Genomic DNA, 18,149 nt, shown 5'->3' on the forward strand with positions numbered 1-18,149 from the left:
AAACATACTCACTGGAAGAAAGATAGCCTCTTTAACAAATGGTGCTGGAAAAACTGGCTCTCTACATGCCGAAAACTCAAACTTGACCCAGGTCTATCATCACGCATTAAACTAAAGTCAAAATGGATTAAAAATCTAAACATTAAAAGAGAAACACTAAATCTCCTGGAAGAGAAAGTAGGAGGAGATCTTGAAGACATAAGGATAGGATAAGAGTTCATGAACAAAAATCAAATTGCATGGGCAATGTCTGAAAGAATTAACAACTAGGACCTCCTCTTACTGAGAAGTTTTTGCAAGTCAAAAAAAATTACCAATAAAGTGAAAAAGCAACCCACAAATTTCAAAAAAAATCTTAACTAATAAGCACTCAGACAAAGGTCTGCTCTCTAGAATGTGTAAAGAACTAAAAAATATTAGGGCCCCAAATTTAAAGACCCAATCCAGAAATGGGCATCTGAGATGAACACACACTTCTCAGAGATGAAATTACAGAAGCGAATAAATATATGAAAAAATGCTCCACATCACTAGCCATCCGTGAAATGCAAAGTAAAACAACACTGAGATACCATCTCACCCCAGAAAGAATGGCTATCATAAAGAAATCAACCAACAACAAATGGTGGAGAGGCTGTGGGGAAAGGGGAACCCTTCTCCACTGCTGGTGGGAATGCAGACTGGTGCAATCATTATAGAAATCAGTGTGGAGACGCATTAGAAAACTAGGACTGCAAATCCCATTCAAAGCAGCTACCCCCCCCCCACTGGAAATTTTCGCAGAACAACTTATAACATAGTAACATAGCAATATATGTGTACCTATGTTTATAGCAGCACAATTTGTGATAGCCAAATCTTGGAAACAATCAAGATGCCCATCACCTGAAGAATGGATGAAAAAGATATGGTATTTTTATATAATGGAGTATTACTCAGCTATAAAGAATGATAAACTCGAAGCCTTTATATTTAAGTGGATGCTACTTGAAGATATACTCAAAAATGAAAGACCCACATGTGTAAATATCATATAGTTTCCCTAGTATAAGAACTCAAAAGAAGAAATAAAATAGCAAGGTATAACATAATTAAAAAGAAAGCAAGAACTTAAGGATTAAACAATGAAGACATAGAAGGAAAGGCTAGGAAACATGGCAGGGGCAAAACCATACATTTATATGCACAAGATGGTTAAGGCAATGATCCTGAGAATCTTCAGTTTTTGAAGCTAGCAGTTAATTGGTAGGATTCCTACCCTGACTAATTATATATACTGACACCTGTGAACTAAGAAACTGCACTGAAGATAGCAATGTGTAATACTAGGGCCATGCTTGAAATGCCTGTCATTCTGGTCTTCTGAACACGTACTGCTTCTAATGTCATACCAATTACTGATATATTGTCTCTCAAGTAAATGTTTGGTTTTTTATAAAAAAAAAATAAGGGTAATAAATGAAAACAAGAGACAAGAAAAAAATATCATAGGACTGTCCTGCTATAATGCTGTACATGGTTAGATTTCTAAATTTAATAATAATAATGTGTAATAATATGTAATTGTTTATTCCTATTTCTTAATTTTTTTTATCTTTTATTTTTTTTTTCTTCACATTCTGTAGGGATTTAAAGTTTCACAAAACAATAATTGATGGAAAATACCTGTTCCATGTTATGTCTAAGATGTTTGGCCCTAGCCATTCAAGGTCATAAGGACTCAGGACATAAGAGAACTTGTACTGTAACTTCATATACTCAGTGATGTCTCATATTTTCTGATCAAAAAGATTATGGAGCCACAGAGGAAAGTGATCGAAGATGTAGTGTGCCTAAGGAGAGTCACATGGAGAAAAAATATTCTCTCAGGCTTTCACAGAGAGCAAATTGGTCAAGCAATGGCTGTGACTCAACCACATGGCTGACACTGACAAAGGATCTACAAGAGACAAGAAAGGATTAAACAATTAAACTGCGGTACAGGGTTTCAGGATAAATTCTGAGAGGATCTGACTAACCTTGTCAAATACAGAAGTTACATTTCTTGTTATAAAGGTCTTGCTTTATCTTGGTCTTAACCATCCAGCATAAAAGTATAACAATGAGGTACAAAAAGTAAAGCCATATTAATATGTTGAGCTGTAAAAGGCTCAAGTCAGGGGGCCTGCCCCTTAGCTCAGTTCTTTAAGTGGCTGCTTCAACAAAGCAGTCAGGCTCAGGTTGCTGTGGTTCAATCCCCAGAACTCAGGCCAGCCAAACCTGCCCTGAAGGCATTCAGAGAAAAAAAAAAAAATCCTTATATGCAATGTGTTAATTATTGAAACTGTCCTACCAATTTGATTTGAAACTGTCTCATTGCTATTTGTTTATCAATAAAATTATTTTAAAAATTTAAAAAGGCTCAAGTCAAGAACTTCTGATATTGCCAGTGCTATGCATAATCCACTACTATTATAGACTACTGGACTATACTGTATTATTTTGCTGAATTTGCGCACCTACAATATTTAAGTGGCAATGGAATACCCATGTCTGACAAAACTAAACAAAAAAGGAGATACAAATGAAGGAGCATTTTGTATCTGTGTATAAAAAATAGTTAAAATAGATATACAGCTACTGTCTCTTAATGAGAAGAAAGATTTGTACTAATAGTTTGGACAGGATATCATGTCTGCATCTTGTACTATGAATAAATACTACTAAGACAAAAAATGCATGCATTAATTATTGTAACTGTCCTACTAACCTGTTTTGAAACTGTCTCACTCTATTTCTTAATAAAATAAAAAAATAAAATAGAATAAAACAATCTATTAGCAATGCCTCCAAAACTAATCGACTCATAACCATTATTTCTCTTCTAATCATATTTAGAAGAGAAATAAAGAAATAAGAGACTCATGACTATAATTTCTCTTCTAATCATATTTCTTTGCATACTCAAGTGAAAGAGAGATATCAGTTTTTTCACAGGATTATGCAGAGAATTAAATGAAAAATTCTATGTAAAAATTCTGTGTAATTTCTAGATATGCTTATCCTTACCCAGCAGTTATGTAACACAGAAATAGCTATTCTCAATTTTAACAGCTGGCAGGTTTACATGTTTATGTATAGTAAGTGTATTCTGCCAGAAGAATAAAGAAACAAGAAGCATACCCACGTAGGAAAGGGGCATCTTAGAAGGTAGATATCCAGTATAGGAGGGGTAATATTTTCTCGGACGTAAAAGATTAAACAGGTTCACACACACATTTGGGACAAAAAAAAAAAAAAAAAAAAAAAAAAAAAAAAATAATTTTTTCTTACTGAGCTAACTGTAGATTCACATACAGTTGTTAAGAAATAACACCGACTCTTTATACACTGTATCCAGCTTCCCATAATAGTAGCATTTGATGAAGCTTCGGTGTAATACTATAACCAGGATATTGACATTAATACAATCTATTAAAACTTTTGTTATGTCCCTAGTTTAACTTTTGTGTATGTATGTATCCAAAAATGTACATACCAAGAAAAACCTGTATCAATATATTAATCCTAAATTTATTGAGATATCATGAGATTGCACAAGTTACCTTTGGCCTTTATAATTACAAGAAGTGCTCAAAATGGTGCCCATCAGCTGCCAGACATTCATCGGGATGGCAAACTGCTGGAGGGCGTATGTGACCATGATCATCTTTATTCCCCTCTGCCTTGCCACCCCTTCTGCTGCCCTTCTCTACATCCTCTTTCCATCTCACAGTCTATCTCATCATTTCCTCCATGTCTCCTTCATTTCGTGATTTACTGAGTGATACTCCATTGTGTATATATACTCTCATAAAACTTCTGCTTGAGGACCAATATATCAGGAATTACAACACAGCAACACAACTTTTTCCTGTCCATTTTCAATCAAATTCCCCATTATTCTCCTTTAAACTTTAAATTCCCCATTATTTCTCCTGTTACAACTTTCATTATTTACCATTACAGAAAAGAAACAGGTCCAAAGGAAAAAAATTAAGTAATATGAAAATTGCACCCCTAAAATGGAGACTACTGTAGTGGGTTAAGCTTAATTTGTCAACTTGTCTGGCTCTGGTAGTCACTGAGGAGACTAGGAAAGCACTCTTCTGGAAAACATGTGCTTCAGTCACTGAGGCATAACCTTGGGTACTGTCTGGATCCTTGCTTGCCCTTCTCTTCTCTGCACTGTGTCCTTGATCTCCTTGATTACCACCATGAACCAAGCTATGCTCTACCGTGCCCTTCTATACCACAATGTCTCTTGCAGTGGAGCCTGCCCGCCATAAACCCTCTGAAAATATGTGCCAAGCTAAAGTTCTTAAGTTGTGATGCCTGATATGATGATTTGGAACCAAGAACGTTGATTAATATAGAAAACTGATAACAGGAATAGAGCAATTCCTGTTACTACACCTGACTGTATGGTTCAGAAATATTTGAAACTGGCCTATAGGAGGAGTTTGGAAACATTCTGTGGTAGTGTGTAGTGGTTGATGGACTGTGTCAATTTGGGAAGCTTAGAAGCCTAACTAACCAGATCAGCAATTCCACACCCTAGGGTGTAGAGGAGCCACATCACTTAAAGGATATAAAAGGAAAGTAAGGGAGGACAGAGGGTTCCATTTCTTCAGAGGAGCTCCAGTCTTTGCCTTCAGCTTGGACATAGTCTCCTGTCTACTAGCACCAGACTCTTCGGCTTCCACCTTGGATCCCTCAGCCTTCTGGTGTAGACTCATCGGCTTTCCATTGCAGAGCCACTGGCCTCCTGATACAGACTTGCACTGAACACTGCAGTGAGCTCTTGGCCTGGATCCTTCGATCTTCAGTGTGCAGACGCCCTCTGCAAGCTTCCTCATCTGACTCTGGCTGACCTTTATAAGCCAATCTTGTAATTTCTTATATATTTGTGTATCTTTTATTATATCTATTTCTCTAGTGAAACCCTGAATGATACAGATTTTGGTACCAGAAGTGGCTCTAGAGAAACAAAATTAATGATTGCATTTTTTAAATGGCTTTAGAGGTTCCTGGAGTTGGCTCTGTGATTTGATGAGATCTAAAGATATCACAGTCTCTCCTGATTCTCTGGAGTATACTGAAAATCCTTAGTGTGAACTGTTTAAACTAATATGCTGTGTAGACCCATTTGATTACCCTATTTCATCACTTGTGAATTCAAGAATTCAGCAACTCTGTACATGGAAAATTTTGAATTTCTTTGGCAGAGTAAGAAACATAATGATGTTGGCTGCTTGGTTTTAGCTTCTCTGGACAAACTTGCGAAAGAAAATAAGAAATTCAGGGGCCGGGGAGATAGCTCAGTAGAAAAAGCGCTTGCCTGGCAAGCACAGGGTCCTGAGTTCAATCCCTGGTACCGCAAAAAGAAAAAAAAAAAAAAAGTTCAAAGATCCAATTCCCTCCTCCAGACACAGATAAGAAATTTAAAAGTTTCTAAGTGTGTCCTGAAAGAAAATCTCCTCTTTTAGCCACAAGGCTGAGACTGCAGAAACCCAAATGCAGTCTCATAATTCAACTGACTACTGCAATATAAATGTAACGCTCAGACTTGAAGGATATCTGAAGCAAAGGTGAGGGCACTGATCATAAAAGAATGGGATCCCATAAATTAGGATGAAGATGTGTGGGAGGATCCTGAGGAGGGTGAGGATGTTGAGTTCTAATGAGATTATTATGCCAAAGGAAGAGATTTCCCCACCTGCCATGGGCTGGCCTCCATGGCAGAGGCATCCCTGTCTCCACTTTTTATGGTGTTAGTGTCTCTTAAAATATCTGGAGAAACTGATCCTGTTTTGACCAAGCAGGATAATGCTAAGACTCCTCAGGACCCACCCTCACCACGCATTTTTGTCTCCAGGCCCATAACCAGGCCTACATCCCACAGGCTCCTAGGAGTGAGGTACCAAATGTGATCCATGAGGAGATCCATTCATTATTCTCCCAAAGAACTTAAGTTTTTTAACTCTTATAAGCAGGGGCCAAATGAGCAAGCAGGGGAATGGATTTTACGAGTGTGCGATAATGGTGGCAAAAATATACCTGGGTGATGATGGTGGCAAAAATATACCTGGATGAGCCTGAGTTTGTTGGCATGGACCCATTAAGTAGGGATTCTAAATTTAATGTTGCAGCTCGTGGAGTAAAGAAAGGTGTTAAAAGTTTATTTGGCTGGTTGGCAGAAGTACAAATCAAAAGATGGTCCACTGTGAATGAGTTACAGATGCCTGATATTCCATGGTTTACTGCTGATGAGGGGATTAGGGAAATGGGAATGTGGAGTGGATCTGTCATGGTAAACCTAATCCTCCACACTGGAATGATCCAGGAAATGTACCCTTAACTAAAACTTTGAGAAAAAGATTCATGAGGGGTGCATCAGTATTATGGTTTGTGTCTAGTTGTCTCCCCACCCCACTCCCAAGCCTCATACAGTCATGGGGCACAACTGCTAGAGTCTGAGATTAACTCATGATTCACTGGGATTATGGGTCTTAGTACTGCTGGGATTATGGGTGTGAGTACTTCCCCCAGCCTAGGGCAGATAGCCTGAATGTAATATAAGAGAGAAAGAGAGACTGACTTCCTCTCTGTTGCCACTGTTGCTGCTCCTCCTCCCTCGGCTCCTCTGCTGTTTGCTACCGTCCTGAAAGGTTGTTCTTTGCCATGTGCCACTCTGCCTTGGAGCCAGCTGAATATGGACTGAAACCTCCAGTAACTATGAGCTAAATAAATGTTTCCTTCCTTCATTGTGAGTGTCAGGTAATTGTCCAGGCAACGAGAGAAGAGTAACAGACAATCAGCATCCTTGAAGAGCCCTGTCACTGTTCTTCTCTGGGTGACAGATTTTACAGTGGGGATTACCCAGGGTGACAGTCAAGTCTTGGAGAATAATGGTAGATTACCATAAACAGAATCAAGTGTTGATTCCAATTGCAGCTGCAGTACCAGATGTGGCTTCCTTGCTTGAGCAGATTAACACATCTGGTAGTTGGTATGCAGCTACTGACTTGGCAAATGCTTTCTTCTCCATACCCATCCATAAGGACCATCAGAAACAATTTGCTTTCAGCTGGCAAGATGAGCAACATATCTTCACTGTCTTATCTCAGGGGTATATTAACTTGTCAGCCCTGTGTCACAGCTTAGTTCGTAGGGATCCTGATCGCCTTTCTCTCCCACGAGATAGCACACTAGTCCATTATATCGATGATGTCATGCTGATTGGGCCTAGTGACCACGAGGTAGCAAGCACTCTGGATTTCCTAGTACAGCATTTGAGAGCCAGAGGACAGGAAATAAATCAAACAAAAATTCAAGGTCCTTCTACCTAGGAGTCAAGTGGTGTGGAATGTGTAGAGATATTTCTTCTAAGGTAAAAGATTTTAAGTTGTTGCATCTGGCTTCCCCTACAGCCAAAAAGGAGACACAGGGTCTGGTGGGCCTATTTGGGTTTTCCTCACCTAGGTGTCTTACTCTGGCCCATTTACAGAGTGACTTGGAAAGGTGCTAATTCTGAGTGGGGCCCAGAACAGAGCTCTGCAACAGGTCCAGGCTGCTCGGCCCCTGGAGCCACATGACCCAGCAGATCCAATGATACCTGAAGTGTCAGTGGTAGATAAAAATGCTGTATGGAGTCTTTGGCAGGTCCCTATAGGTGAATTGCAGCAGAGGTTTCTAGGATTTTGGAGCAAGGCTCTGCCATCATCTGCAGACAACTACTCTCCCTTTGAAAAACAACTTTTGAGGGCCAGCCAAATAGCTCAGTGGATTAAAGTGCCTGCAAGCAGGCGCAGGGACCAGGGTTTGATCCCTGTGCCAGCCCCACCCCTGGGGCATGCTGAGAAACAACTGAGACTGGGCATGGTGGCCTGTGCCTGTAATCCTAGCTCTTGGGAGGCTGTAAACAGGCACATCACTATGAGTAAGATCCAGTAGTGAGACCCTGAACATACTGCAGACCCTTCCCTAAAAAAATACCAAGAAAAAAAAGAAAGAAAGAAAAACAGCTCTTGGCCTGCTACTGGGCCTTAGCAGAAACTGAATGCTTGACTATGGGACACCAGGTCACCATGAGACCTGAATTGCTATCATGATCTGGGTATTATCCACAAAGATATAAGGTTGGGCATGTGTAGCAACAGTGTATCACTAAATGGAAGTGGTATATTCTTGACAGAGCCAGGGCAGGTCCACAGGGTACAAGTAAATTACATGAGAAAGTTGCCCAGATACCTCTGGCTCCTATTTTTCTAGCATGCACCTATGGCTTTATGGGTTTACCATATAATCTGCTGTCAGAGGACAAGAAGGCTACAGCCTAGTTTATGGATGGCTCTGCATCTATGCAGGCACCATCCACAAGTGGACAGCTGCAGCATTGTAACTCCCTTCTGGGACATCACTAAAGGACAATGGTGAAGGGAAATCATCACAGTGGGGCAGAACTTTAGGCAGTGCACTTGGTAGTATATTTCGCCTGAAAGAAGAAATGGCCAGATATGCAACTGTATACTGACTGATGGGCCATGTAAAGATGGTCAGGCACTTGGAAGGAACATGACTGGAAATTTGGTTGCAAAGATATTTCAGGAAGAGGTAAGTGAATAGATCTCTCCACATGGGCAAACGACATAAAATATTTTTTCACATGTAAATACTCACCAAAAGGTAACATCAGCATAGAAAGACTTTAATAATCAAGTAGATAAGATGACCTGTTCTGTAGATAATGGTCAACCTCCTTCAGCCACCTGTCACTGCCCAATGGGTCCATGAACAAAGTGGCCATGATGGCAGGGATGGAGGTTATGCATGGGTTCAGCAACATGGACTCCCACTCACTAAGGTTGATCTGGCCACAGTCACTGCTAAATGCCCAATAGGCCAGCAACAGAGACCAATACTCAGTCCCCATTAATGTACCATTCCCCTGTGATCAACCTGTGACCTAGTGGCAGGTTGATTATATTGGACCACTTCCATCATGGAAGGGAGTTCACTTTGTCCTCACTGGCACAGACATATTTTGGATGTAGACTTGCCTTTGCTTCATGTAAAATATCTGCCAAAATCCTATTCATGCACTCACAAAATGCCTTATACATCGTCACAGAATTCCAAATAGTACTGCCTCTGACAAAAGAACATATTTTACAGCCAAAGTGAGGCAGTGGGCTCATGTTCACGGTATTCACTGGTCTGACCATGTTCCTCACCACCTAGAAGCAGCTGTGGGTCAAGAAGGCCTCTATCTAGCTTTCAAAGGAAAGCCTGGGAAGCCAGGCAAGAAGTCTCTGAGAGGCCAATGTGTAGAGCTATGAAAATGAAAGTACAGGTGCAGTGGAGAGCTCAAGTGAGACATGCATATATGGAACATCTTCTGGGGAAAGCTGCAGGCTGTGAGCAGAATCACTCGTGAGAAAAGTCACCCATGCTGCAACCAGAGAGCCTATCCTGATGTGACACAGTACTTCTTTTTTCCTTACTGCTACTATCCCTTATATCCAAGTTAAATTAACTTTTATGAGAAATGAACTGAAGACATTACCAGGTAAAATGAGCCCGATCACTCTTACCTCCATGTTCCTCTTCTCTTTAAAAACTTTGAATAAATGACAGAAAATTTAAGAAAAGAAAAAAGGGCAAAAACATACTGTCCTTTAAGGAGGACAACAGATAGGTCAGCAAAGACCAATTGTTAAATAAACTTGTATTAAGCAATAGATGGGACACCCTTAGTAATGGTGCTGGTAAAATGAGTAATCCAGTTGGCTGGCCCTGGTGGCATACATCTTCCAGTTCTCTTCTCAATAGAGCTCATAGCTTTGAACTAAAAGCAACAGTAAAGAGCGATTACAGAGGGCATAGTGCCCTAACTAATCAGGAGGCTCTGGCAAGAGGATAGGATTAAAAGTTCAAGCCCAGCCCAAACAATTTAATGTGAGACAATGTTTTTTTTTTAAAAAGGATAGGCAGAGTGGCACACCCCCTTGACGGCAGCTCTCAGGAGGCTAAAGCAGGAGGATCACTGCAAGTTCAAGGTCAATTTGGGCTACAAAGTGAATTTAAGGCCAGTCTGAACTACATATTGAAACCCTGTCTCAAAAAAACAAAAACCACCACCAAAAAGATAGGCATATTGGTGCCTTGGGAGGCCCAGGCAGGAGGACTGAGCAAGATCATGGCCATCCTTAGCCTGCCTCAATTACACAGCCCAGTGAGCACAAGCCCAGCCTGAAATGCACAGCAAAAGCCTTTCTCAAATTTAAAACAAAAAAAAAGGGGGTGGGGGGACAAAGAAAAGAAAGAGGGAGTTAAAGAGCAAGGTAGAGAGATAGGAAATACAATTACAAAGAACGTGACAAATACTGGTAAGAAGGAGTATACAGAGTAAATTTTCAGAATAAAATCACAAGAATTATATAAAAGAAACGAACTGATAGCCACTGATAGCCCCATGAGTCATCAAGAACCCTCCCACAAACTGACTGCCACTCTCAGCAGTCTACCTGAAAATAATTTCAATATTTTGAGTATTTCCTTAATGATACAATAATCTACTAAATATGTAATTAAATCATAGAAGATTTAGAATTAAGGGGGCCAGAGAGACAGCTCAGGAGAATAAGTGCTTGCCTGGCAAGCACAAAGGCCTGAGTTCAATCCCCAGTTCTGCCAAAAAAAAAAGTAGACTTATGTAATTTTTTTCTATCCTGCATGTTTTTTTTATTTTAAGCAACATGAACCACAGAAACCAACATTTTTCTTTTAAGTACACAGAAATATGTTTACAGAAAACAAAGGTCTGAGTGACTGTGAAAGTAGTGGCAAGGAGCAGAATGGCTCAGAGCCATCCAGGGAAGTGTTATTAAGAATTAAGTAAATATTTAAAGGACTCAAAACCAATTTATCAATATTTTTGTGATAAAGTCTATATATTTGGTATTTTAGTTAACAATAATGTGTAAGGCAATCTGACGTTATCAGAACCAGCCTTGATTCTGTTTTAATGTGCTTAACTGGGTAATTAAAATGTGATAGCAAACTAAAGGTTATTAGGCCAGGGAGACAGCTCAGGAGCTTAAGTGCCTGCCTGGCAAGCGCAAGGTCCTGAGTTTGATTCCTGGTACAAAGGGGAAAAAAAAGTAACTTTAAGATGTGCAGAGATGCCTCTTTTTATTCAAACATTTACCTGCTATGGAGGACCACCAGAAAGGCTTTCCTTAAAGGAAGGGCATTTGGCTCGGCTAAACCTGGCCCTATCACTAAGATTTTCTTTTTTCCTCTACTGGCATTAAGCGATGCAAAGAGGTTTAGCATTAGGTGTGCTGATGTGTATTATTTAAAGCAATGTCACAGGTTAGTGAAGCCCCAGGGTCTATAGCTCCCAACTAGTACGCGAGAGCTATGCCTAGTAACCACACTGTCCTCAACATATCAGGGCAAGAAGATTATACATCAGAGCTGAAGCACTGACCCCTACACACTTGATACTCAATCTGTGTTACGCATATTACTACTCTCTCTCTGCATATTGCTAAGGTGATTTCAGGCCTCCTACCTTGCCCAGATCATGGCACTCACCTACTGAGGCTCTCAGTGACTCATCCCCAAGCCACTCTCCTCTTTACAAATGAAAAAAGCCTAGGTTCAGCACTAGGTTGAGGCCTTTTGTTCCAGTTAGCCATTATTCTAACTGAATTTAAGACCCCTTAGCCCCCTACCATCCTAGGTATGTATTTGTGTTTTTATATTTGCACTCTGATTTCACTATAACTAGTAGATTGAAATTAACTTGCTAAAATTCCAGTAACATTCCCCTGGGATTATAAATACAAACTTCACCAGACTGCACTTGAGGTTCACTTGAAGAGCTTCCTATAAAGTGTTAGAAACTCAATTACTTACTAGACTACAGTCACAGTTCCCAACCTACTCACTTTTATAGACAGGTACCTCTATAAATAATTATTTTTATGACAAGTGCTTTAATAGTATAAGGTACAGCTATAGCATAAAGCAAATACCAACAAAATATAAGAAAGGAATCTACCAAATCAACAGAAAAAGTTTTTAAAATAACTGACAATTGAAACCCAGATTTCTTTCTGAGACGTACTTACCTGGGTACTGCCACAGAATCCTCAGTCGTCATGAGTCCCAGTTGACCATCACTCCCTGCACCCCAAGAAAATAGCTGGCCCCGGTCACTTAGGGCCAGATTGTGGGACTCGCCACATGCCACATGAATAATGTGCTGATCTGCCAAAGCTCCTATTTGTTCTGAAAGATACAAACCATATAAAATGTACAGCCTGGAAAAGATGCATCGCCACTCTTACATAAAATTATCTTCCAAGGCAGTTTTGTTTTTAAGAGAACCACTCATTCTGTACATTTAGCAATTAAAAACTTGATATATTTTTAAACATTACCAATTTAGATTCTAGTTACACTAGATAACATACATCATATAAACAGTAACGCATATCCTAGATATCCCGAGGCTATTTAGCTACGAGCTGGTGTAAGGTCTGGAGGTTTATTGTTTGGAGATAATGAACTAGAAAGGCCTAAACGGGAGTGACAATGTAGCATGTTCCTGTAACTAATGAAACTGATTGACATTTTATCTGGAACAATGAGAACTCTTCCTTTTGATCCCTAAAATACCCAAAATTTCAACTACTCTTCTTTGTTCATTTCAGAACACAGTTTCTTATGATAGCCAACTACTCCAGCTGAACTGTATGCCAGCCGCAAATATCCAGGAGATAAAAGAATTTTCTCTGGGAAAATTATTTCAAGTCAGCGCTATCTTGCAGTAAGCACCACAGCTAAAGCGCATCTGCCCTGGAAGCAAGCAGCCACAGCGAATCTCCATTCTTACATCTCCTTGCCCTATTTCACATGTCAGCATATTCACCTGGGTGCTACAGCACCAAGAACCTAGGTTAGAGTTGGAGTGCCAAATTGCAACCCGAAATCCATTTATTTATCACAAAGCACCTCCAAGGCAAGTAAACCAGAATACTGAAGTTTTAGTTTAGAAAAAACTCATACATGTGGCTTATGTGCCAACAAACAGGGCTCTTAATGGCCTAGGCCATTAGTGTATCCACAGATACACTAATTGCTGGTAAGGATTATACCAAAAACAAAACAAAACAAAAAAAAAAAACCCTACCAAAAAATTACTGTCTGCTTAAGATCAAAACAAACATACCTTACTCACTAATACCTTACTGGAAAAATTATCTGCCTACCAGGAAAACAAAACTTTCATAAATTTTAAAAAGATGACTATTCAATGAATGCACAGATACTGAAGTAGAGGCACAAGAAACATAAAAAAGCAAGAAAAAAAATATTACCTCCAAAAAATACAATAATTTTCCAATAATAGACAAAGGCAAAGGAAATTTACAAAATATCTAAAACAAAGTAAGAAAAAAAACAAAAGTAAGGATCATAAGGAAGCTCAGAGATACAAGAGAATATCGATAAATAATGAAATCAAAAATTTGGGACTTCTATGACAATTTCAGCCAGTAGACAAATATAAAATAAAACTAAACATAAATCTTACAGTTGAATACAATGAATGAAAGTAAACAATAAATTACAAAAGCCATAAAACAGATTAGACCAAGGAGAATTTCTGAATTTCAAAAAGTTATTTAAATTAATTAGGGAGGAAGGGAATTAATTAAAAAGTGTAAAAAACCTACAGGATACCTTTAAGAAAATATTATTTGCGAGATGGAGAAAGACATATTTAATGAATGAATAAGCTGAACAACCTCCCCAGACTTCAGAGATTCCCAGCTGGACTCACTGAGTGAGCCTCTCCAAGGAGCATGATGATCATGCTGTCCAAAGACCAAAAAAAAAAGAGAGAACTCTGAATGCAACAAGAGAAAACATCAACTCACATAAAATGGAATCCTTATTAGAGCAATAATACATTACTTACTTCAATTGCTTCTCAGTCTTTTGCTAAGATCAGGTATAGATTTCTCAGCTGAAACCTCTCAGGCCAGGAGAGCACAGAGTGATATATTCAGAATGATGAAAGAAAAAAACCTGCCAGCCAAGAATACCATATATAGCAAAGCTACCTGTAATAATATTTATTCCAGACTGAAAAAAAAAAAAAAAATGGGGGGAATTCATTACCACTACACTGATACAACAAGAAACACCTAAGGCAATGTTATACCTAGAATCAAAAGAAGTACTACCATTGTGAAAACATACAAAAGTACAAAATTCAGTGGTAGAACGGATAAAAAAGAAAAAAGCACAAAAGCTATATAAAACAAGAAGACAAACAACAAAAGCAAGCTGTTATCTATGGATAACAACCTTGACAGTAAAAAGATTATTTCCCCAAATAAAATATTCAAACGAGATGAGATGAGTAGATAAAAAGCAATACCCTTCTATTAGCTGTGTCTCAGTTACTTTTCTCATTGCTGACACAAAATTCCCAACACCCAAAGTTAAAGGGGGAAAGATTTATTTTGCTCAGTTTGTACAGAATCAGATGGTTCCAAGGCAGGTTGCCACATGGCAGAAGGGCAACAAAGATCATGGCGCCAGACTGCAAAAAAGGCAACAAGAGACAGGCCACTTTCTAGCTCTTATGTCATATTCAGTCTACCAGGATTAGGGCAGTGCGCCAACATTATCAGTGGACTGATCTAGGATTCATCCACCCTTAATCCCAGGACCCTTAATCCAACGTTATACTACAAATCAATCACACACTTTAGACTCAATTACTTCCAAAAGACAGTAGGGCATGGTGGTACATGCCTGTAATCCTAGCACTTAGGAGGTAGAGGCAGGAAGATGTTTTGAGAGTTTGAGACCAGCCTGGGCTACAAAGTGAGCTCAAGGCCAGGCTAAACTGCATAGTGAGACCCTGTTTCAAAAAGACAAAAAAATATAACTAAGAAAAAAACTTTTATGACCATATATGGCTTTAGGGTGACATCTAGACACAGACCATAACAAGCTGCCTATAAGAAACTCACTGCACCAATAAAGACTACACATGCACTGAAAGTGAAGGGATGGAAAAAGATACTGTACACAAATGGAAACCATTTGGAATGTTTTTTAATCATGCCTAACAAAACAGTTCAAAACTGGAAAAAGAGACAGGTAGACATTATACAATGACAGAACAATCAATTCAGCAAAATAAAATGCTATACACACACACACACACACGTACAATAAAGCCAACATATCTAGAAAGATCTCTCCTTCACAAGACACAATGATATCTGGGAACTTTAACACCCATTTTCATCAGTGTCTGATCATTAAAACAGAAAATCAGCAAAGAAATAGAGGTAACCTATACTATGGAAAAAAGAGACACACACAGAACATTTCATTCAATAGCTACAAAATACATATTCTTCTCACCACTACACAGAGCATTCTCCAAGATATACCATAGCTTTGGTCACAAAAGAATGCTCAACAAATTTTTAAAATCTAAACTACATAATGCATTTCTCTAACTACAAAAGAATAAAATTAGAAATCAAATATATCAGGAATTCTATAAATACATAGAAATTACATATGTGACATGTTCTTGAAAAACCACAATGGTCAATGAAGAAACAAAAAGAGATATCAAGAAATTCTTTAAACAGCAGTACCCTGAGCTCCATAGAGACAGCGCTGGGGCAAGTGAGAGCCGGAGGAGCACTGGGCGATTCTGAGTAAACATGGGGAAAGGAGATCCTAAGAAGCCTACAGGCAACATGTCATCATATGCATTCTCTGTGCAACCTTGCCAAGAGGAGCATAAGAAGTAGCACCCAGATGCTTCCACTAACTTCTCAGAGTTTTCTAAGAACTGCTCAGAAAGATGGAACACCATGTCTGCTAAAGAAAAAGGAAATTCTGAAGACATAGCAAAGGCAGACAAGGCTCATTATAAAAGAAGAATGAAAACTTATATTCCTCCTAAAGGAGAAACAAAGAAGAAGTTTAAGGATCCCAGTGCGCCCAAGAGGCCTCCTTAGGCCTTCTTTGTTCTGTTCTCAGTATCACCCAAAAATCAAAGGAGAACATCCTGGCCTCTCCACTGGTGATGTCAAAAAGAAATTTGGAGAAACGTGGAATAATATGGCAGCAGACGACAAGCAGCCATACGAGAAAAAGACTGCTAAGCTGGAGGAAAAGTATGAAAAGGACATTGCTGCCTACTGGAGTAAAGGAAAACCTGATGCATCAAAAAGGGAATCCTCAAGGCTGAAAAAAGCAAGAAAAAGAAGGAAGAGAAGGACGATGAGGAAGATGATGATGAAGAGGAGGAAAATGAAGAGGATGAGGAGGATGAAGAGGATGATGATGAACAAGCTGCTTCAAGTGCAGTTTTTTTTCATATCTACAAAGCATTTAACCCCCCTGTACACAACTCACTCCTTTCGAAGAAAAAAAAAAAAAACTGAAATGTAAGGCTACGTAATACTTGTTTTTAAACAGTACAGTGTCTTTTTTTGGTATTGTTAACACACTGCCAAATGTAACAGGAAAAAAAGCACAAGTACTAAGTATTAAAATTTTTTTACTGGGCTGGAGAGATGGCTCAGTGGTCTAAAGCACCTACTTGGAACTAGCTTGGCAAAGCATCAGGGACCGCGGTTCAATCCCCAGCACCACATGCCAGCCAGCCCCGGCCCCTGGTGGGCTGAGCTGGCCACACACACACACCTCTCTCTCTCTCTCTCTCTCTCTCTCTCTCTCTCTCTCAAATAAATAAAAAAAAATTTAAAAAAAAATTTTACTGTTATTTATTTATTTACTTACTTACTTATTTATTTATTTCTCAGAACCAGGGATTGAACTTGGGCCCTTGCACTTGCCAGGCAAGTGCTTATTCTACTGAGCTATCTCCCTGGTCCCTTAAGTATTAAATTTTTAACATTTAACAGGTTTTTTTTTTTGGGGGGGGGGGCAGAACCAGGGATTGAACTCAGGCCCTTGCGCTTGCCAGGCAAGCATGTATTGTACTGAGCTATTGCCCCAGCCTTCTACTCAAGTATCACCACATTTTTTTGGTGTACAAAGTCTAAAAAAGAATAGCCCAAATAAATTTTATTGGCCGTACAATGAAAATACCAACAGCACTTTACAAAAAAACTTTTTAGTTACTTTCTTTTCTTTTCCTTCCCTCATTCCTTCCTTTCTTTCTTGCACTGGGAATCACACTCAGGACCTTGCACTTGCCAAGCAGGTGCTGTCCTGCTGAGCTATATCCCCAGCCCTGGCTTTACTTCAGTTATCACAAATGAGGCGGTCTGCACACACAGCAGCATGTTCTATATACATGCACAGCTTACACTGGCAGCACATGTATTTTCCTTTTCTGGTCTTTTAGTAGGACATACTTAACATCTCAATAGTCTCACTGTTTTGTCAAGAGGTTCTCATTATATGTGTATAGTTAATGGGAACATAAACTAAAGTATTAAATTCTTAATAAGTACTCAGTATTTAGAATAATCAACATTTTCAAATCAGCTGTGTACTTGCTTACAGAACCTAAAAGATAGCATCAGAAATAAATTCCTATATGAACTATAATGAAAATACTAATATAATGCTACAAAAAAATAAGCTTTGCTTTAACTGTCACACACCAAGGCATTCTTCACATAAGACAACTGCATATTACATGTACATATCTCGCTTATACTGACAGCATGTATGCTTACGTTTCCTTTCCTATGTGGCAGTCTTATCACTTCTCTTCTCCTATTTTGCCAGATTGCCAGAAATTCCTACTATACAGTACAACATGCACGTAACTGAGAAGATATCAATAAAATAAAATATCAAATATCTATTGGGTACATACAATAAACATCCACATGTTCATATCAGCTGTTTACTTGCTTACAAGACCTGAAAGAGGCCAGGTATGACAGTACATGCCTATAATCTCAGAATTTGGGAGGTTAAGGCAGAAGGACTATGTTAAGTTTGAGGCCAGCCTGGCCTGCACATTAAGTAAGGTCATCCTGAAATACACAGTGAAACCCTGTCTCAAAAAAAAGTCCTTGAGACCCAGTCCTAGC

The 18,149-nt window shown here is 39.1% G+C and overlaps 1 protein-coding gene across 7 annotated transcripts in view; it reads right to left on the reverse strand.

Annotated features, from left to right (window-relative positions):
• The window catches only part of Herc3 (HECT and RLD domain containing E3 ubiquitin protein ligase 3), a 202,457-nt gene that overhangs the window by 116,409 nt on the left and 67,899 nt on the right, over window positions 1-18,149 (reverse strand). For all 7 annotated transcript variants that reach the window (XR_002819192.1, XM_023706831.1, XM_023706833.1 and 4 more), the window contains one exon: window positions 12,162-12,321. Coding sequence is in view for 6 of the 7 variants with exons in the window: in XM_023706831.1 (XP_023562599.1) it covers window positions 12,162-12,321 (160 nt within the window). In the remaining variant the exon portion in view is untranslated. The remainder of the gene's footprint in view (window positions 1-12,161; window positions 12,322-18,149) is intronic.

The sequence above is a fragment of the Octodon degus genome, unplaced genomic scaffold (assembly GCF_000260255.1).
Source record: "Octodon degus isolate 3935 unplaced genomic scaffold, OctDeg1.0 scaffold00272, whole genome shotgun sequence".
NCBI classification, from domain to species: domain Eukaryota; kingdom Metazoa; phylum Chordata; class Mammalia; order Rodentia; family Octodontidae; genus Octodon; species Octodon degus.